This window comes from Rutidosis leptorrhynchoides, chromosome 2 (genome assembly GCF_046630445.1).
Source record: "Rutidosis leptorrhynchoides isolate AG116_Rl617_1_P2 chromosome 2, CSIRO_AGI_Rlap_v1, whole genome shotgun sequence".
NCBI lineage: Eukaryota > Viridiplantae > Streptophyta > Magnoliopsida > Asterales > Asteraceae > Rutidosis > Rutidosis leptorrhynchoides.
The window spans coordinates 454110517-454134119 of NC_092334.1; the positions used below are offsets into that span (position 1 = coordinate 454110517).

Consider the following 23603-nt stretch of genomic DNA (forward strand, 5'->3'; position numbering starts at 1 on the left):
ATACGTGAGTCATGATTCATTTTATTAACTATTGTACTTTTAGGACTTTTTAAAAACAAAGTACTTTTTATGACTTTTTATTTATTAATGTAATTTTCTATTTTAGGACTTTTTAATTAATGCAATCATTTTATTATTTTTATTTAATTGTGTTTAATATATTTATTTTGTTTTATTAATTACAATCTAAATAAGTCAAACAAACTAAAAATTAAATTAAATTATACAAAGAAAAATTAAAAAGAAATTAAAAATACACCACCAACCTTTAATACGCCATGTCATTACTTTTTATTTTATCAATGCACATGTCAGTGTCAAACACGCAACCTCATCCACTAACACGTCTAAAAATCCATCACCATTCCAACAGACCTTACAATATTAAGAACAACCTTAGGCCTATTGCGATGGTGATGGAGTTTTTAGGCGTGTTGGTGGGTGAATTGTGGTAGTTGGAGGTGACGTGACAGGCATGTTGGTAAAATGGGGAGTATTAGGTGGCATGTTGATTAATATATCAAAATGTGATTGAAAGTTAGGTGAAATAACTGATAAAGAAAATATTAAAATTTTATTTAAAAATAAATAAATAATCAAACACACCTGGTGTTGATGACACACACGCAAATAATAAATAAATAAAATAAAATAAACTCTATCAATACGCCACATTACCGGCTTGTTGGAGGCGTGCTCCGAACACATAAGGCCTTACACGCCCCATTGCAATAGGCCTTATCTTCTACATACAAAAATAGTTTTGATGTAACCCGCATTAAATCAGAATCATACTGTGATTTGCAAACATAAGATTTAATAAATGTCATTAATTAATTAACTATGACTTAATTACTAATTTAGTTTGTTACATTACTTGAAAATAATATACATCATATATATATATATATATATATATATATATATATTAATATAGGTGTAAATGTATGTGACACCGTAGAATCACAGCTATATAATTATGTGTTGTACTATGTACATAAATCTTACACTTATCATATAATTAAAGTGTAAATAGGCATATTCTTGCTAATTATTAAGTCACAACGTGTATTATGCTAGTCATGGCACATGATCGCGTTACGTTATAAAGTCGAATTAATGTAATGTGTGTAGATGTATAGTTAGTATTAGGTTGATATTCCTTAGTCTATATATTAATTCGGTGTATGAACAAAACATAATGCCATTTTCATTGTCTAATACATCATTCACAGCTTTCTCAACAGTTTCCATATACTTGATGTAAATACTTAACCAAAATAACATCAAAAGCTTTATTTTTTTTTCCAAGGCGACGAGAGTAAATTCATGAGAAATGGATCAAGAACAGTACTCTAAACCGCTTATTAAGTCTTCCCTAATCATCCCAAACTCTAAATACCAATTAGAGTTTTCAGTATCAGATATATTTGCAGAAGTGAAACAGCAACTGATGTTAGCAGGACCATTTATTGTGGTTAGCTTTCTTCAATATAGTTTTCTACTAACATCAATCATGTTCATAGGCCGTCTTGGAGAGCTCGCCCTTTCTGGTGCATCTATGGCCACTTCGTTTGCCAGTGTTACCGGTTTCACCTTCATGGTAATGAAAAAATATATCTGGGCCAAAGGTGACAACTTTGACCCATTTTCCTCTTAATGGATGGATTTGGGTAGTGCTTCATTTGTAATGTATCAAATCAAGAGACTTAGCTATAAGGGGAGCTTGAAAAACGGGTGAAAGCTACCCAACTTCTACATATAATGCATACAACCTCACAAATTATTTTTATTTCATAAATAGAAATAATTATTATACAGGTATAGTAGTGCTTTTGTAATAATAAGTAACATATATGTTGGAGCTATTCGGATCTTTGGATCGATGCTCTAGCGAATCGTTGACTTTCGGGGATCGATTTAGTCGAACCGGATCGTGTAGATCGGATTAGATCGATGCCTAGAGTCGTTGTTCGACTTGGTGAGTTTTGGGATCAGCTGGAATTAGAGAGAAACGGTTGGAAACATAAATATGATCATTTTCCCTAAATGAGAAGCATTGCCCGTCTATATATAGTGTCTGGGCTTCATTCGATCGATGGGTCCAACTGTCGGTCGACAGACTCCGTCCGTCGGATGACAGTCTCGTATGACTTTTAACTTGCATGGGTTGATACGAATTTGGGATTTTTATGCACCAACAATATAATTCATAATAAATGATAAGAAGTTTTAGCTGGTCAATCTAACCCTACCCAGTTTGTTTCAATTCCTACCAAAAAGCAACCTGTTCCAACTTCCAACCCAAGCCCATTTGACCCATAACACAAGCTGCCCCTACTCGCATGTCTTGCCATAGTAATGTCCTTCATCAATTACATCAAGAACTTGCATATTTCTCTAAGTAAATACATTTATATATTAATATTAATTATTATTTCTTTTTAATAATCAGATGGGAATGGGAGGTGCTTTGGAGACATTATGTGGGCAAGCTTATGGTGCAAAACAATATCACATGCTTGGTGTCCACTTGCAAAGGGCGATGACTATACTAACGCTAATGGGCATTCCAATTTCTCTCATTTGGGCTTTCACAACGCAAATTTTTACATTTTTTAGACAAGATTCAGAGATCGCGAAAGTAGCTGGAGTTTATGCACGTTGGTTGATCCCAAGCATCTTTCCATACGGTCTACTTCAATGCCAGGTCAGATTCTTGCAGACTCAAAACAACATTACGCCATTGATGACGAGCACCGGATTCACAAGCTTACTTCATGTCACGTGCTGCTGGGTTTTGGTTACAAAGCTTGATTTCGGTAGCTCCGGTGCTGCTATTTCGGTTGCTATCTCATACTGGATTAATGTGTTGATTTTGGGCATTTATATCAAGTTTTCACGTACGTGTGAAAAAACATGGTTCGGGTTCTCTAAAGAGGGCGTTAACGATCTTGGGGGATTTCTTGCTTTAGGCATTCCTTCAGCTCTCATGGTCTGGTTAGATTCGATTCTGCTTAGTGTTAAAGTTTTTTTTTTTTCCTGCTATAATATAAGCCTTCTTTCGGTTCTTATTTTTATTTTTATTTTATAATATAAGTTTGGAGTATTGGTCATACGAGATACTGGTTTTACTATCTGGATTTCTTCCCAATCCAAAGCTTGAAACGTCGATGATGTCAATCAGTCTTAGTACGATTTCACTGGCCTACAGAATTCCGTTCGGTTTCGGGAGTGCAGTAAGGTATGCTTAGCGGTCCATATGGGTTAACCCAACCTGACCGTGTCATTTCAAAAGTACTTTTTCACTAAAACCCTTTTTGACCCGTTCTCAAGTTTGTCTGACTCGCCCAGATAACCAACTATAACCTACATATTCCACTAATCTGACAGTACGAGAGTTTCAAATGAACTTGGAGCAGGACAACACCAAGCTGCAAAACGCGCAGTCTGGGTCACCTTAATGCTAGTCATCATAGAAGTGTTCTTAGTTGGTCTAGTTCTAGTGGCAGCTCGTGGGGTTTGGGCCAAGTTGTACACCGATGATGCTGAAATTGTTAACTATGTATCATTAGTTATGCCAGTGCTTGCTCTATCTAATATTATGGATGGTATTCAAGGTGTATTAACAGGTTACAACCAATGAATCCCTTTTAACATTTAAAAATTTACAGGTGTCAGTAACCACCACATTTTAATTGTTCGCTTGGTTCCATATTAGGTGTTGCGAGAGGATGTGGTAGGCAGAAAAGCTGCACGTTGGTGAACCTAGGAGCTTATTACCTTGTTGGCCTTCCTTGCGCCCTCATTTTGACATTTGTGTACCATTTCGGAGGGAAGGTGATATTTGCTCAAATACTTGCTCATATGTTTATTTTCCTTCAAAAGGTTGATTTATTATTATTATTATTATTATTATTATTATTATATATATATATATATATATATATATATATATATATATATATATATATATATATATATATATATATATATATATATATATATATATATATATATTTTTGTGTGTGTGTGTGTGTGTGTGTGTGTGTGTGTGTAGGGTTTGTGGATTGGAATCATCTGCGGGAGCGGCATTCAGGCATTGCTTCTTTTGGTGATCACATTGCGTACGGACTGGGAACTGCAGGTAGGGAATTATTATTTTTACCGTTCTTTTCTTCTTTCATGTCAAATTTTGTGATGACAATGGAAAAGGGTTGGAACTGTAACAAGATAACCCGGTTAGGCCGCGTGTAAAAATACTTTTCTTTCGGGGGTAGAACATGAAATTTTTTTCTAGTTTACCCGGTTTAAATCGGTCTTATATCTAGTAAGATAATATGTTTTCAGGTGAAAAAGGCAATGGATAGGGTGCATTCTAGTAGCGTTACCACCATTATGGTGTCATAAAGCGGAAACCACCATTGCAGCTTAAGTTAGATTCATACTTATGTACGGCTTTTTTTTTGGGGTTGTGTTAGTGCATAATGTATAAGTCCCAAGTTATATTGAGTCTATATCGTTTAGTTCAGTCATTTGGTTTTAAACGTTATTGTAATTGTAATTGCACATTGGACTTTTGGATGTTTGTTAGTTTGCTTGAATGATTATGTTTTGATAATGTTGATTTATCGTTAATTGTTAGGTCCGAGATCGTTAAAGCTAAAATCCAAAGTTAAACTCACGGCTCGTTCGCACGAATGATAAATTATGTCGCACGATAGAGTTAAGTCGGTGTAATATTGCGACGAAACTGTCATCCACACGAAAGTGTGAGACCTTCGTACGAAAGTCCGACTTTCGTATGAAGGGTAGCTGACAGACTATAAATAAGGGTTACGTGTTTCATTCAAAGGTTATACTATACACAAACCCTAGTCGTATTTTCTCTGAGTTTTTCGTTTCCAATCAATCCTAATACAAATAGCAACTCTAGCAATTGTTCTAATCTATTCATAGTTGAATATGTTTGATTTATTCGATCACGTGAGCAAAGTTTATTCGATTAATACTTGTTTTTCAGTGTATTCCGAGAACTAGATCGAGTTCACGTTTAGATATAATAGACACAACAACAACAACAACAACAACAATAATACCCAATCCCGCACATGCGAGGTATGGGGGAGGTGAGATGTAGACAATCCGTCATCTACCGTAGAGTAAGAGAGAAGTCGTTTCTTTAACCATGAGTCGAGGTCCATAGGAAGAGAAAGTCATCCCCCTCTCTACTCCAGAACAGAGAGATTGCTTCCGTGGGGACCTCCGACCAATAAATAAATAATAATAATAATAATAATAATAATTTAATAATATTGCATAAATTTAAATAATAATACTAATAATAATAATAATAATAATAATAATAATAATAATAATAATAATAATAATAATAATAATAATAATAATGATGATGATGATGATGATGATGATGATGATGATGGGTTACATAGGTGATTCGGTTGGTGTGGGAAAAAATACCTGCTGTCTTTATGTGGTACATGTTCATGGTTTTTTGAGTGTAGTTAGGTTAAAAACTCTATTAATAAACCTAAACCAAATAGCTCATGTGTTAATGGTCTTCCTCTCTTAGAAGGTCAGAAGTTCGACTCCCGTAAAGTGCAGTATTACACATAAGGTTGCCCCTTCTGGGTAGCAGTTGAGAGCGAGTTATGCAACTGCGGGAGATGAGCGTGTGTGTGATTAAGTCCCCTAGGTTAAAAAAAAAAAAAAAAACTCTATTAATAAAACGTTAAATGTTGACATTAGTAATCGTCGTCATTAGTGGATGATAAAATCATTTCAAAATTTCACCACCAATGATAAAGACTAAAGAGACTATCTATGGACTAAGTTTTGTGTTTTTGACTCTCATGTAAAAAGTCAAAAGAAATACTCCGCTTAAAAAAGGGACCGTAAGAAAAACAAAGTACATTGAAACCTCTATAAATTAATAATGTCGGGATCGAGATATTTTATTAATTTAGCGAGATATTATTATATCGATAAATTAATAAATTATCAATTTAAAAAATTGACTTATATTTATGAACAAGTCTCAAATTAATGCATTGGCATTCAAAATTATCATGTCTGTTCACTTTACTTATTTGAATAAAACATAAACAAGGAACTTTAAAATTCTCATGTATGTATATTCACACATTAATGAACTTGTCAAGTTCTATATATATTGGGATTTCAAAAAAAAAGTTAGTAATTATTAATTTATATTTTGCTGGGACAAATATATTTATATTAGAATTTTAAAAAGATTATTATCTTATTATTTTATCGATTGGGGCGTAAATTTGTCCTGTATCTGTATGTGTAGCTATGTTCTATTCGGGCTTAGAAAGCACGCAAACCCTAGCCAAATTACCGTTTGGGCATTTTCATCATCTTCTTAAATCACCAGTCCTCCATTTTCATGGTCTGTTGTTCAGCTACTCTTTCTTCATCCCAGAGTTGATTGAAGTAAGTCATCATTTCCACATATATACTTGTTCTTCTCTTTTTGCTCAACTGCTCTAATAAACTCTTTCTTCCCAAATATGTCGGACTCATAAAACCCAAAGTCTGCCCTAATCCACCTTCCACCGGACCTACTCGAAGCAGTTCTTCCTTTTCTACCACCTAAATCCTTAGGCCGTTTCAAATCGGTTTCAAAACGATGGCACTCCTTGATTTCCAGTCCCAATTTTATTAAAACCCATATTCAAAAGTTCAACAATAACAATCCCAATCCTGACCCCACCCACCTCATTTTAGTTTCAAATGTTGTCGGTGATGATCCCCGGTTCGAATTTCATCAAGACCCATACTCGCTTGATATAAAGCAATTCAACACCCAAACCACACCTACAACCGTAACTGCTAAACGCTTGAACTTACAGGAACCATGTTTTGGGATACTAGGGTCTTGCAACGGGCTTGTTTTAGCCTATGATAGATCTCGTAACCTCTATCTAGTAAACCCAACCACAGGAAACACCTTGAAAGTTCCAGGTGGAAGTTATAGTGATGCATATGGATTTGGTTATGATTCTTCTACGGATGATTATAAAGTAATCTCCATTCCTTATAAGTAGGGATGGCGACCCGCACCCGATGGGGAAACCCGAAACCCATTATAATTGGGCCGGGTCTGACCCGAGTCCGTCGGGTCATGGGCCGGGTATGGGGATGGTTATAAAAAAAATTCCGGGTTCGGGTATGGTTTTGGATACAAACCCGTTTACCCGACCCGCATTCCCGTATACCTGGTCCGAGTAATTTTAATAATAATTTTTATGTAAATTTTAGTATTAGTATTATATTGTTAATGTATGAAAGATTTCTCTTATTTGTTTTGAAAACGAGTATAATTTTATTTAATATAATCATATACAACAAGTTTTCGAGATGTAATATTTTATATATTTTGTGTATTTAAGTATTTTAGAAACTTTTCAATCAACTTTTTGTATGTGATATTTTATAATACTTTAAACATGAAGTAGTTAAGTTATTTTTCGATATTTTGATTTGGTAACTTATTGAAAAATAGGTACATAATCACTAATCGGGTATACCCGTTTACCCGTGGGGAAACCCGAAACCCAATAGTATGTAAGTAAATGAGGACCCGACTGGTTTCGGGCCGGGTTTGGGGCGGGGTTTCTTAATCGGGTTCGGGTCTGGGATTACCTAAACCCGACCCAAACCCGACCCGATGCCATCCCTACTTATAAGGGTTAAGGGTGTTTCAGATCCTGATCCCCAACACCCGGTTTGTACGCGTGTATAGTTTACGTAACAATTCATGGAGAAATTTTCCTAACCCCCCTAACCAACTACTACATGATTATTGGATCAAAACGTGTAAGTTGGCAGGGACACGCTAACCCTGTGTGCCGTAGCACCCACCAATCCCACCCCGAAAGAGACCTGTGCCGGCAAAGTACCTCCTCCCAGGTACCACAGTGACGGCAAGGCGATTTTTACCCCAGCTAGCTAGACCCCCGAAAACACTTCACAAATTTCCCCCGGAGGGAGAAATAATTCCATGCGGAGCGCCCAGACTGAGAATCGAACTTGCGCCTTTCTTGGATCAAAGCTTCCCCAACTGTGGGCCAAGGAATCAAAGGCATCGGGTACCACTTAGCTATAAGCTCGTTGGTTACTACATATTATTGCAATCCATGTCCAGGGGTACTCTTTAACAATAATCTTCACTTTAACAATAATCTTCACTTTATAGTAGGAGGAAGATACAAAAGAATTACGATTGTTGCCTTTAGTTTAGCTGATGAAGAATTCAAAATAATCGAGTTTCCTGATTCTCTTAATAATGTAGAAGAATCGTGGGTACAGCTATTTGTTCTTGGTGAGAAATTAGCTGCTGTAATTTGTATTAATTTGAACAATCATGAATTAGTTAATGAATTGTGGGTGATGGAGGAGTATGGGGTTCCTAAGTCTTGGATGAAACTTTGTAACATTGAATATGACAATGATCAAAGAGGTTATGAGTTCTATGCTAAGGTCGGCAATCGGGATATTTTGGTGGGCAATATTGATGATGTGGATGAAATTTGTATATACAATATGGATGAAAGAAGATACACAAGTGTAACAGTTGAAGGGTGCCCTAAAGATTTCAAAGTTATTGGTACGTATGTTGAAAGCCTTGAATCACTTGAACGTTTTCGTTAGAGCAACAATTGTTTTTTATTTCAGTAACGTCGTATGTATGGGTGTAATATGTCTAATATATGTATCTTTGCAGTATGATACCCAACACAGTTTTTAGTTACTTTAGATCGTATGAAATGCCAAGTTGGATTAGTGAAAGGGTGAATGATTCTTAATCTGAAACAGGCCTGGCTTTTTTAGTGCTGGACATGTAGTATACATCCCCATTTTCAGGTTCCATTGGCCTTGAATTATGACTTATGAGATTTCCTTTGATTCTGGATCGTTTTACTTTTTATGCATATATGTAAACATAATTGTAAAAAACCTGATTCTGACTAATCTTGTTTAAGAATAATTAAATTATCCATAATTCGTCTAATTAATCGGTCAATACTGGTCAATGTGTCAAGATATAGTTTAGTTGGTCGAGGTCGGATTTAGTCGGTCAAAGTTGGTCGAATTTAAAATATATTTTTGGAATATTTGAATGTAAGTGAACGGTTATGTTATGTTTGTAAACAATTATGTAAAAGTTTATGCTTTTTTATGTTAATGTTTGTAGTTTCTTCTACATATACACAGACAATTATGAAAGATGTTATTTAAATGTATAAAAAGACAAATTCGATTAATCCATGATTTAGATTTATAAGTTCCTAACCATTTAACCTCCTATTAACCTTTTACAACCATGTATGTGAATACTGAATACAGGATTATACGCCTTATTTGCATAAGGACGAGCCTACCCTCACCAGCTCAATAATTTGTGTTTAATGTTTGTACAAGAGTAACTGGATATCGATAATGTGTTTATGGGTCGGATTTATGACAAAACAATTTGTACCCAATTCATTTATAAGAAGATAGTGCCAGATTTGATGACTTGAGTGATATCATGGTATCTGAAATATTTAGACATGGATTTGAAGACAGAGTCCCCACTTGCAGTTATGTGCAGATTCAACTTTGACACTAGATTATCTGTAATTTGTGCTCCTTAATGACAATTATTTATCTTACTTGGTTTGATTAAACTGAATCATACAATAAGTTATGTCCTGTTGAAGATAAATGCATACTCATTTAGATATAGAATGATGCTACCTAATTTGTATGCGTTTTTAGATTTAGAATGATGATACCCAATTTGTATGCGTTAATCTTATATACTTTATTGATGAGTGTCATAACTAATAAATAGGTAACAAATGATCCCATCTTGCCATATTATATAGCATCTTGACCCGTCTATATTTCATGTGTCTACATAAATTATTTAATATTTGTTTTATTTGAGCATTAATAATGATCACCTAAGCAAATTAAAACAATATTGAGCAGAAATCATCACTTGAGTCGTCTACATGTGTTCATTTAATTTAATGAGTTATTATGCTTTTATTTCAACATAAATTATCACCTCACGTCTATACGAGCACGAACTAACAGGAGCAGAGAATAATTTGATTTTGTTCGAGCAAAAATTATTACTTATCACCTGACCCGTCTTTACCTCATGTTTTCATACATTATCACATGAGTAGAAAATTTGTTTTGAACAAATTAAACTTGTGTAATGTCATGTTCATTTGGTATCAGTTGAACTTTGGTCATCACGATTCATACTTATGCAGGGCTTGCATAAGTCATCACGATTCATACTAATGTCATGTTCACGTACAATCACTTGCAACATAAGCTAGATTCATACTTATGCAGGGCTTTTTTTTCGGGTTTGCATAAATTTGAATCATTCTAATAATTGATAATGGATCACATAGGTGATCCAGTTGGTGTGGGGAAAAAAATACATATCGGTCTTCATGTGGTACCCTTTCATGGATTTTGAGTTTATGCTAAAAACTCTATTAATAAGTGAGTATATGTTGATATACGATTCATTAGTGGATATAAAATCACTTTCGAAAATTTACTTAATTAGAAAGGGACCATCTGTGCAGCAAATTTTGAGTTTTTGACTTCTGATGTAAAAAAGTCGAGTACATTTACTAGTTCTAGTGTGTGTAAAATCACTTTCAAAATTTCACACAGTCCGGTGAACCCTTATGAGTTTGATCATGTTAACTAGTAACAGTTATCCGAGAACAGTCGATTATGGATAATGGATAAAGTATGAATAAATTTAATTGCGTATCGGTTAATCTGACTTTTGTAATGTTTGTTAGAGATGCCCAGAAGTCAAAAGTAACAAATTTAAAACGTTGATATAACTTTACAATTTGCATTACTAAACATGCAGATTCCAGTCACTCATGCCACAAAAACTACATTCACTATAAGGTATTGGGTCTTACTAGTTCGGGAATCACCATACGTACCAATTAAACATCATAGATGTATTCAAAATATATCAATCGACGTCTTGATCATGGACTATTGGGTGGGTGTAACACGCATTTATCTTTTTACATCGATATAATTAAGCATTACTAGTTAAGTACAAATGACCCAACAAGTTAACATTCAAAATGATCAAAAATCACGTGTTAAAACAAGTCAACAAAACCAATTTCACAGTGGGTTGGGGCCGGGAAGTAAAATCGCTTGGGTTAAGTGGCAAAATGTGATATTACCATATGAGAAGGGTGGGATAAACGTTGGTTCTTTAAAAAGTAAAATTTTGTGTTTAATTGGCAAGTGGTGGTGGATGTTTAAAACCGAAACCAACTTTTTGTGGGCTAAGGTTATTCGTAACAAACATGGTGCTTCGGGTGGTTTGTTTTTGGGTAAAGCCATTCGGTCTTCCTCACAAGTGGGCACATGGACTAACATTATTCGTTCAGGTAGTGAAGATATCGGTACTTTAGGTACACTTCTAAGAAGCTCCTTAATCAAAACTATATGAGATGAAGTGAATACTTCTTTTTAGAATAAGAGTTGGCTTGAGTTGGCTTTGCACTTTGCGAAGAGGCACTAAAAGACAAATTCGGTAGATTATCAAGACTGGAAGCAGAAAGAGATGTTGCTGTAAAGGATCGTGTTGCTTGGAATGGTTCAACTTGCATTGGCGCGTGGAACTGGTCGAGGATGCCAAATGGGAGAGCAATCGGAGATCTTGAGGTTCTTTCTAACATGTTAAATCTTTGCGGTATTGATAACTGGAAGAGACTCCTGGCATTGGTGACTAGATGACAAGGGTGTTTTCGCGACAATGAATTTGTCTAACTTACTTGATAACAAACTGCTAGTTGATGGTTCAACTCATTCGGAAACAATGCGGAATTACTTAGCTCCCAAAAAGATAGAGGTTTTTATATGGAGGGCGAGAAAGCGTAAGCTATCAGGGTACACAAAGCTACACAAGTAAGGAATCGACCTTCCCACTATTCGGTGCCCCTTTGTGACGATGATTTAGAGACGCTAGGGCACTTTATACTCTTATGTAAACATTCTTTTAAAATATGAGATGAAGTTTTTAAATGGTAGGCTGCATAGATGAAAGAATTCGGCGTTTTATTAAAGATATTTGATCTTAGTGTTCCCGGTTTCGTGTTTCGTAGTGTTTATTCGGTTTTTTGAGATTAGTTGATTGTTAGTTTGTTGAGCTTGCTGGGTTTTCTTTCGGTATAGTCAAGATGAGACTTAGTAGATAGTTTATATTTCACCGCTTTTTAGGTACATGCCTCATTGGGATTCTCTCTTGTATCTTTTGTTAAAGACATTTTCTATTCGAAATTTTTTTCCGTATATATATATATATATATATATATATATATATATATATATATATATATATATATATATATAAGTTTCATTATTTTTGTCACAAAAAGAAAAAAAGTTTCTAAATGGTAGAACACCAGAAATGTTGCAAATCTAATGTAAATATTCCTTTGATATATGGTGTAACGACCCGACTTTTTCGCCTTGCTTTTGTGCTTTGTGTTTTCACGAAACTGCGTATTTGTGCGTACTGAGCTATATTATACTCTGGGGACTTCCTACATGTTGATTACTTTCTTTTATATGTTAAAACGTATCATTAAGTACGTAGGATACTTAACTTAACCCTCGGAAGCCTTTATGACCGTTAGTGTCACTTGACGTTTTTAACGAACTGCGTACTGCGTACACGTTTAACTTTTGTCGTAATCGGAATATTATGACTAGGAAATACTAATTGTTATTTTATAATAACAATTACTTGGGTTTTTGAATGCTTAATTACGCTTAGTAATTTACTAGAGCACACTAGTTAGTCTTGTTGGACTTTCTACCTTGTTGGACCTTAGCCCACCCTACACTAGTTAGTGGACTATTTAATTAGCCCAATTATAAGTAACTAGTGACCCATTAATAAGTAAGACAAATGCCCATTTATTAGAGGAAACATGCTAGCATTTTTGTCAAGTATTATCCTTAATGTTGCATGGGATCCTAACACAAACACCAACTTTAGACAACCATTAATCAAAAAGCAAAAAAGTGTCCCCCTTGTCCCCCTTGGAAACCCACGGCCTAACCACCACCACCCTCACCTCACCTCCTATAAATACTAAGCCATTTTCTCACCATTCACACTTGATTTCCATTAACAATTTACACACACTTGTTCATTTATTTTCTCTCTAGTCAAAAGCTTGTAAGTATTTCGAATTTCTTTTCTTCTTCTCCTTCTCATCATCACGAGTTCATCATCATCATTAGAAGATCAAGCTTTTTAGCTTTTTATCTTAATTACATCTTGTAGATTCAAACATGGATTTGAATCCTTCAAGAACATGGAAGATTCAAGCTTTCTAGCTTTGAATCTTCACCTACTTTGTAGATCTAAATTTTTTAGCTTTAATCTTGTTATTTTGTTATAAAGATTCAAACTTGTGTTTGTAATCTTCATGTATCTTAAAGATCCAAGCTTTATGCTTCAAGATCTTCAAGAACACTAAAGATCCAAGCTTTTTAGCTTAGGGTCTCATTATTATGTTAAAGATCTTAGCCTTTTAGCTTATGGTCTCATTATTTTCATTATTTTGTTAAAGATCTTAGCTTTATAGCTTATGGTCTCATTAATCTTGTAAAGATTCAAGCTTTCTAGCTTTGTAATCTTATAACTTGTGTGAAAAGGATCCAAGCTCTCTAGCTTAGGGTTCCATCACTTTATTTGATTTAGATTATATTCATACTTGTTTGATTGAAGAAAAGTTTGTAGCTTTAGTTGTAAATAGAACTTGTAATTGTGTTAAGACAAAGGATATGATGTAACCTTGGTTCATCATCCATCTAAGACTCTTAAATGAGTTGTGTTCTTACTTGATCTTAACATATTGTGTGTTGATAGTAGAATCTTGGTCAAGGTGATGCTAACTCATCAATGAGTTGTACACTTGAAGCTACAAGCATCAAGGATGAGAACCATGATGAGCATCAAGCACCAAGAACCCCACCGGAGCACTTGTTTACTGTTTTTCGGGATCTGATCAGATTCCTGGACTTCTAGAAAACTTATTTTCAGTTAGTTCGTTTCGAGTAGATGACTTTTCGTTTAGGCCTCGACTTAATCCGACATACGGTTTAGGATTTATAGCCCTCCGAAAGTCACTACGCCGTTGTAACGTTGTGCTGAAATTTCTGACGTACTAGCACTTAAACCGTCGCCACGGTCAAACGAAGACGAGTTAGGTTCTGAAAATTGGTCAGCGGTTAGAGGACTCATATACGGAGCTATAGCCACTGACTACGCATTTTTTCGTTTTGTATAGAGGTCGTAGCAGCTGACCGAATCATCCTATTGTTTCGATCTCTATACTTGTCAAACTTACTTAGCTTTTATGATGATGAATGATGATGATGATGACACTTAAACTTAATTTATTCATTTTTAAACTTATTGGGACAACATACTGACCTAGTGACCTTTGACTTAGGTTGACGACCTTTCGGACCGACTTACTACCTGCATACATTTCATATCGACTTTTACTGCTTATTCACTGTGAGTTATAGCTTCCCTTTTTCTTACTCATACTATTTTTGGGACTGAGAATACATGCGCTTTTTACGTTTTACTTACTTGACACGAGTACTTAAACTTTACATATGTGTGGGCTATATAACGGCATAAACATTCCCCTTAGCACGGTAATGTTTAATCATTGGTTTTGAACCCGTGAACACGAATATTAGATATGGATCCATAGGGTTTGACATCCCCACTTGGGCTAGTCGCGCTAGCATTTAACGGGTGTTTGATACTTCGAGGACATATGCACTCGCCAAGTGTACTTTTTAGGGGTATTATTATTACGTTAAGTTAGTTACCGGGTGCCCACGGACAAGCATATACTTTTCATACTATTTTGAATACGATAACTCATGGTCTACATTACTTTACTGATTACAAACTATAGCTCACCAACATTCGTGTTGACTTTTAATCGTGTATTTCTCAAGTGCTTAGACGATGTTGCTTCCGCTGTTAGACTTGATGTCTTGGTGTTATAGACTTGCTGTTATGGACCTGCTGTGTTAGATTTCTGCTGCATTACTTAGAGATGTCTCAATCATGGAACTTTTATCTTGCATTCGTAACTTATGTTATTTCCAAATAATGACTTTCGATTGCATGATGTCTCAATCATGGAACTTACTGCATGCTACTGCTTACTTTTACTACTATGTGTACTTGCTGTATGTACTGCATGCTACTATCTATTTTCGATTGCATGATACTTTTGTAGGATTTTTTTAATATTGCCATGATATGTACTGCTAGGATGCTGTAGTGCCTAATTACGTACTTGCTATATGTATTACTGACACGGAAAAGGTTATTTTTCCTTGTTCAGATGTCAGACATGCTGCCCATGACCTTTGACTTCGAGAGTGACTCAGAAACGACTGTTGCCTCGCCTACCATTGTTGCTGACTCACCGCTACCGTCGACGACTCTGGCGATTCACCTTCCAGTGGACTCGTGCTTGACCTTATGTACGTCTCAGACGTAGATGAGGATCCTGAGATGATTCCAGCACCACCTAGCCCTGGACTCTCGGGGCCACAGCACCATCCCGGTGGTACTGTGATTCCTGGGGGAAATGAGGACGATCCTTTCCGTAACGAGCATGGACATTGGACTAGACGCACCGCTGATGGACGTGTTGTGCCGATTCCACCAGGAAGATATCGACTTATGACCACCGGCCGGGCAGATCCACCTTCAGATGATTCATCATCCGACGACTCCAGCGAGGAGGATCCTGAGGAGGATTTTGAGGAGGACCCTGAGGAGGAGCCCGTGCAGCCGCCCTCTACCCCGCCGAAGAAGCGGTATCGTTTCGATGGTACCGTTATCCCAGGGATTAACGGAGGAAGACCGTTCGTGGATGCACATAGACAGTTGGTTAGGGTCACAGCCTGTAAGAGGGTCGTACCATATCCCGCTGATCCATTTGTGCGTAAGACCACCCGCACTGTGCCGTCTACATCTGCACCACCTGCACCATTTGCACCATATGCACCACCTGACCCACCAGCATCTCCCGTCATCGAGGAACTGACGAGGGAAGTGCATATCCTCCGTGCTCGGGTAACTGAATTCGAGGATTAGATGTCCCACCTGATGGACATCATTTACCCACCATCACCGTAGGATTATTGTATTAGATTTCCCTATGTAACTCTGTTAGTAGTTTCATGTTTTACTCATTTATTGTACGAACCTTATGCGGATGTATGCAACTTTCTTATTAATGAATAGAACTTAATGTTGTTTAAATTTTGTATGGTGTTCTATTTACGCTACTGTATGATGATTTTGTGGTATCTGTATCTGGTTGCTTTACTTAATTGTGTGTTGTGTTCCATACTGGGTGCCTTATGCTATAATATTATTGAATGCAGAATTTTGACGTAAGTCGAAACTTTTGTTCAGAGGAACAATGGCAAACGGAAGAGTCCCAAGGGAAACTCCCACAATGGCACAGATTGAAGAAATGATTGCTGCTCTAATAGCCGCATCTATGGTGAATGCCAACCCTGCTCCAGCTCCACTGGCCAACCCAGCTGTTCAGAACGAGTGTACCTATAAGGAATTCTAAAGCTGCAAGCCCTACAATTTCAGTGGTACAGAAGGGTCAGTTGGACTGACGAGATGGTTTGAGAAGTTGGAAGCTGTGTTCCGTGTGAGCAACTGCTCGGAAGTGAACAAAACTAAGTACGCCTACTGTACTCTGTCGGACGGCACTTTAACTTGGTGGAACACGCTTGCTCAGGCTAAAGGAATTGATGAGGCTTATGCTACACCATGGGAGGAGTTTAAGAGTGTTATGATCGAGGAGTATTGCCCCCGAACCGAAATTAAGAAAATGGAAGCTGAGTTTTGGGAGCTGAAGGTTGTGAGAACCGACCTTGATGGCTATAACCGAAGGTATTTGGAGTTAGCTTTAAAGTGCCCCACGATAGTTACCCCTGAATTTAAGCGAATGGAATGATACTTGTGGGGACTTCCCAAGACCATTCAGGAAAATGTCACTTCTTCGAAACCAGCAGATGTCCCGGAAGCTATGCGCATGGCGTACACCCTGATGAACCAGATCATGCGCAAGGAACCAGAGAAAGCGAAACCAGAATCAGGAGCTAGTTATGAGAAGCGTAAGTGGGAAAGCAACAAAGGGATGGTCTTTGATCAGAACCCAGCTAAGAGGCATGAGGGTTTCAAGGGAAACAACGACTGGAGGAACCCCAACCCGAACCCTAGCTCGAATCCTAACTACAAGGGTAGTCTTTCACAGTGCAAGAGATGCTACAAGCATCATACAGGGTACTGTAACGTGGTCTGTGAAAAGTGTAAAAGGACTGGGCATATTGGCAGGGACTGCAAGATTACCACCCCAGCTGTGAAGACAAACCCTACTGGACCAAGAAAGTGTTTTGAGTGCGGTCAACAGGGCCACTTCAAGAATGAGTGCCCGAACAAGAGGAAGGATGCCGGACTAGCACGTGGGAGAGTTTTCAACATGAATGCTCGAGATGCCCGTGAGGATCCTGATTTGGTCATAGGTATATTCACTTTCAATAATCTACTTGCTTCTGTCTTATTTGATACGGGTGCCGATAGGAGTTAAGTATGTAGACATTTTTGTTCTAAGATAGATTGGTCGTTAGTACCTTTAGACGAGAGTATTCTGGTTGAAGTAGCCAATGGGAAACTTGAGAAAGTTGACCAAATTGGCCGAGGAGGCATAATAAACCTAGCCGGTGTGGACTTTGAGATTGATTTGATACCCATCAAGTTGGGAAGCTTCGATGTGATAGTTGGTATGGACTGGTTGTCCAAAGTAAGAGCAGAAGTTGTTTGTGGAGAGAAGATTATCCGTATACCTCACGAAGACGGTGTGCCATTGATCGTACACGGAGAGAAATGTAGTCTAAAGTTGAACCTCATTAGTTGCATGAAGCCACAGAAAGTCATGAGGAAAGGGCGTTTTGCTATTCTGGCACATGTGAAGAAGTTAGAAACCAAGGAGAAGAGTGTTGATGATGTGCGGATTGTGAACGAATTTCCCGACGTCTTTCCAGAAGAATTGCCTGGATTACCGTCGCCGCGATCAGTGGAATTCCAGATTGATCTAGTACCAGGAGCTGCACCTGTAGCTCGCGCACCTTATCGACTAGCACCTTCCGAACTGCAAGATTTGCAGAGTCAACTGCAAGAATTGCTAGACCGTGGATTTATCTAACCGAGTTCATCGCCTTGGGGCGCACCTGTTTTGTTCGTGAAGAAGAAGGACGGATCTTTCCGCATGTGTATCGATTATCGTGAGCTGAAAAAGTTGACGATCAAGAATCGATATCCCCTTCCCAGGATTGACGATCTTTTCGATCAGCTGCAAGGATCCAGCGTTTACTCTAAGATCGATTTACGATTAGGATATCACCAGTTGAGGGTGAAGGAGAGCAATGTGATGAAGACTGCGTTCAGAACCCATTATGGTCATTATGAGTTTCTTGTGACGCCATTCGGTTTAACCAACGCACCTGCTGTATTCATGGATCTCATGAATTGAGTATGCAAACCATACCTGGACAAGTTCGTTATCGTCTTCATGATGATATCCTCATCTATTCCAGAAGTGAAGAAGAACATGAACAACATCTTCGACTAGTGTTGTAACTTTTGAGACAAGAGCAACTTTATGCCAAATTCTCCAAGTGCGAGTTTTGGTTGAAGGAAGTCCAATTTCTCGGTCATATTGTGAGCAACCAGGGTATCAAAGTTGATCCCGCAAAGATCGAAGCTATCAGCAAGTGGGAAACTCCCACTACTCCTACTCATATCCGCCAATTTTTAGGCCTCACCGGTTATTACTGAAGATTCATTGAAGGTTTCTCTCTGATTGCACATCCTTTGACTGCATTAACTCATAAGGGGAAGAAGTTCGTTTGGGAAGCCGAGAAAGAGTCGGCATTTCAAACCTTGAAGCAGAAGTTAACCACCGTACCTATCCTATCTCTTCCCAAAGGCAGTGATGAATTTTTTGTGTATTGTGATGCCTCGAAAAATGGTTTTGGTTGCGTATTGATGCAAAGAACGAAGGTTATTGCTTACGCCTCTTGACAATTGAAGATTCACGAGCGAAATTACACAACGCACGATCTTGAACTTGGAGCTGTTGTCTTCGCACTCAAACTGTGGAGACACTATCTTTATGGAACCAAGAGTACTATCTTTACCGATCACAAAAGCCTCCAACACATATTCGACCAGAAGTAGCTGAATATGAGACAGCGACGATGGATCGAAACATTAAACGACTATGATTGTGAACTACGTTATCATCCCGGAAGGGCAAATGTTGTAGCTGATGCCTTGATCTGAAAGGAGAGAATGGTACCTCTTCGTGTTCGTGCCTTGAACATCACCATTCAGACGAATCTCAATAACCAGATCCGCGTAGCCCAAGAGAAAGCTCTCAAGGAGGAGAATATTTCTCAAGAGCACTTGAACATTCTCGTTTCTCGATTTGAGGTCAAGGAGACTGGACTTCGATACTTTGCCGAAAGAAATTGGGTGCCCAAATATGGAGATCTACGGAGCCTTATTCTAGACGAAGCCCACAAGTCAAGGTATTCAATTCATCCAGGAGCTGGTAAGATGTACCACAACTTCAAGGTTCAATACTGGTGGCCGAACCTCAAAAGGGATGTTGCAGCTTATGTTGGAAAGTGTTTGACTTGTTCCAAGATCAAAACCGAACATCAGAAGCCGTCTGGATTACTCCAACAACCCGAAATCCCGCAATAGAAGTGGGAAGGAATAACAATGGATTTCATCATGAAGCTACCGAAGATGGTAGGAGGTTATGATACTATCTGGATTATCGTTGACCGTCTTACTAAATCTGCTCACTTCCTAGCCATAAAGGAAACCGATACGATGGAAAGACTGGCGCAGCTATACATAAAGGAAGTTGTATCTCACCACGGTGTACCCTTATCGATTATCTCAGATCGCGATACCCGTTTTGCTTCTAGATTTTGGCGTTCTTTGCAAGAAGCCTTGGGAACACGTCTCAACATGAGTACCGCATATCACCCGCAAACTGACGGACAAAGCGAACGAATGATTCAGACTTTGGAGGACATGTTGCGTGCTTGCGTTATTGATTTCGGAAAAGCTTGGGAAAAGCATTTGTCGCTAGCAGAATTTTCTTACAACAACATCTATCATTTGAGTATTAATGCTGCACCTTTCGAAGCATTGTGTGGTCACAAGTTCCGTTCTCCTATTTGTTGGGCCGAAGTAGGTGAGAAGAAAATCACCGAACCCGAGTTAGTCCATGAGACAACGGAGAAGATTGTTCAAATTCAAGCAAGGCTCAAGATGGCCCGTGATCGTCAGAAGAGCTATGCCGACCTTAAACATGGAGATCGTGAATTTTAAATCGGCGACCGCGTTATGTTGAAAGTCGCACCTTGGAAAGGTGTAATCCGTTTCGGAAAACGTGAAAAGTTGAACCCGCGATACATTGGTCCTTTTGAAGTCTTGGAGCGTGTTGGACCCGTTGCTTAACGTTTGGATCTTCCGACTCAATTGAGCTCCGTTCATCTTACCTTCCATGTATCAAATCTGAAAAAGTGTCTTGCGGAACCAGAACTCGTCATACCACTTGAGGAGCTTACGACTGATGACAGACTTCATTTCGTGGAAGAACCTGTCGAAATTATGGACCGTGAGGTCAAGACCTTGAAACGCAACAAGATTTTCGATCGTCCGAGTACGATGGAATGCAAAATGAGGACCGGAGTTTACTTGGGAACGAGAGGATCAAATGATACAGAAGTATCCTCACCACTTCCCGACTCTACCGTCTACCTCAGCCTAAAATTTTGGGACGAAATTTTCATTAACAGGTGGGTAATGTAACGACCCAATTTTTTCGACTTGCTTTTGTGCTTTGTGTTTTCACGAAACTGCGTATTTGTGCGTACTGAGCTATATTATACTCTGGGGACTTCCTACATGTTGATTACTTCTTTTTATATGTTAAAACGTATCATTAAGTACGTAGGATACTTAACTTAACCCTCGGAAGCCTTTATGACCGTTAGTGTTACTTGACGTTTTTAACGAACTGCGTACTGCGTACACGTTTAACTTTTGTCATAATCGGAATATTATGACTACGAAATACTAATTGTTATTTTATAATAACAATTACTTGGGTTTTTGGATGCTTAATTACGCTTAGTAATTTACTAGAGCACACTAGTTAGTCTTGTTGGACTTTCTACCTTATTGGACCTTAGCCCACCCTACACTAGTTAGTGGACTATTTAATTAGCCCAATTATAAGTAACTAGTGACCCATTAATAAGTAAGACAAATGCCCATTTATTTGAGGGAACATGCTAGCATTTTTGTCAAGTATTATCCTTAATGTTGCATGGGATCCTAACACAAGCACCAACTTTAGACAACCATTAACCAAAAAGCAAAAAGGTGTCCCCCTTGTCCCCCTTGGAAACCCACGGCCTAACCACCACCACCCTCACCTCACCTCCTATAAATACTAAGCCATTTCCTCACCATTCACACTTGATTTCCATTCACAATTTACACACACTTGTTCATTTATTTTCTCTCTAGTCTAAAGCTTGTAAGTATTTTGAATTTCTTTTCTTCTTCTCCTTCTCATCATCACGAGTTCATCATCATCATTAGAAGATCAAGCTTTTTAGCTTTTTATCTTAATTACATCTTGTAGATTCAAACATGGATTTGAATCCTTCAAGAACATGGAAGATTCAAGCTTTCTAGCTTTGAATCTTCACCTACTTTGTAGATCTAAATCTTTTAGCTTTAATCTTGTTATTTTGTTATAAAGATTCAAACTTGTGTTTGTAATCTTCATGTATCTTAAAGATCCAAGCTTTATGCTTCAAGATCTTCAAGAACACTAAAGATCCAAGCTTTTTAGCTTAGGGTCTCATTATTATGTTAAAGATCTTAGTTTTTTAGCTTATGGTCTCATTACTTTCATTATTTTGTTAAAGATCTTAGCTTTATAGCTTATGGTCTCATTAATCTTGTAAAGATTCAAGCTTTCTAGCTTTGTAATCTTATAACTTGTTGATGTTATGCGAGGTGTATATAAAATAGCTTTATATTTTACAAGGAAATACTATTAAATACGATACAATTTTACACAAGATATTTATTTATTTATTGAATGGATATACTTAAACCTTGCTACAACACTTATAGGCAGTGTACCTAATTGTACAGTAGTGTAGTTTTTAGTAAGTCCGGTTCGGTCCACAGGGAATCTTTTAAACAAAGCTTAGCGCTATATTAGTTTTATTTTATAAAAATACAAATATATATATAGGTAATATTATTATTATAAAGGGGGGTTTTTACCGTTTAATGACCGGTTTGTCGATTTTAAAACTTTAGTCGCAGTTAAAACCAAATGTAAAATATAAATAAAAGACTTAATTTAAAGCATAAAGTAAATAACGATAATGAAATTGCGAATAATAAAAGTGCGATAAAATAAACTTGCGATAATTAAAAAGTACGATAATTAAAAGTGCAATTAAATACAATAACAATAAAAATGCGATAATTAGAAGTGCAATTAAATATAAAATAAAGGAAATTAAATATGAAATAAAAGAATTATGCTTATTTAAACTTCCGTAATCATGATGTTTGACGTGTTGATTTTAGTTTTATGCCCATGGGTTAATTGTCCTTTGTCCTGGATTATTTAATATGTCCATACGGATTTATCCATAATAGTCCATCAGTCATAAATACAAAGAGCGAAAGCCTTCGTCAAATTATTCTTATTCCCGAAGTCAAATATTCCAACTAATTGGGGATTCGAATTGTAACAAGGTTTTAATACTTTGTTTAATGAATACACCAGGTTATCGACTGCGTGTAAACCAAGGTTTTACTACTTTGTTAACAATTACACCAATTACCCTTGAATGTAATTCACCCCTGTTTCAACAAGTCTATTAACTATTAATCCAGTTCCGTGTCCGGTAAAATGAATAATTTATTGATATTTATAGATATCCCGCCCACCGTACCCAGTCAAGCGTATGTGGTTATATATAAATACGTCGAATTATAAGTTTGTATATTAAATTAACAAGGTATTGTTTAGTTAATATAAAACCCATTAATAGCCCATAGTCTAATTTCCACAAGTGTCGTTCTTTTATCCAAACCCCAATTATGGTACAAAGCCCAATTACCCAATTTTAGTAATTAGCCCAACATCATGATTACTTCGGATTAAATAAGCATAATAATAACTTAGCTACGAGACATTAAATTAAAAAGGTTGAACATAACTTACAATGATTAAAAATAGCGTAGCGTTACACGGACAGAATTTCGACTTACACCATTACAACATTCGCTAACATACCCTTATTATTAG

At 37.2% G+C, this 23603-nt stretch overlaps 1 protein-coding gene across 1 annotated transcript; it reads left to right on the forward strand.

Annotated features, from left to right (window-relative positions):
• Positions 1-1336: 1336 nt before the first annotated feature.
• On the forward strand, positions 1337-9517 carry LOC139889295 (protein DETOXIFICATION 16-like). The gene is made up of 10 exons (XM_071872255.1): positions 1337-1603; positions 2456-3000; positions 3101-3244; positions 3394-3632; positions 3722-3840; positions 4061-4147; positions 4351-4401; positions 4528-4585; positions 8192-8653; positions 9394-9517. Exons 1-10 carry the CDS (start codon positions 1337-1339, stop codon positions 9414-9416), a joined length of 1995 nt encoding a protein of 664 aa, XP_071728356.1. The 3' UTR covers positions 9417-9517.
• Positions 9518-23603: the final 14086 nt, after the last annotated feature.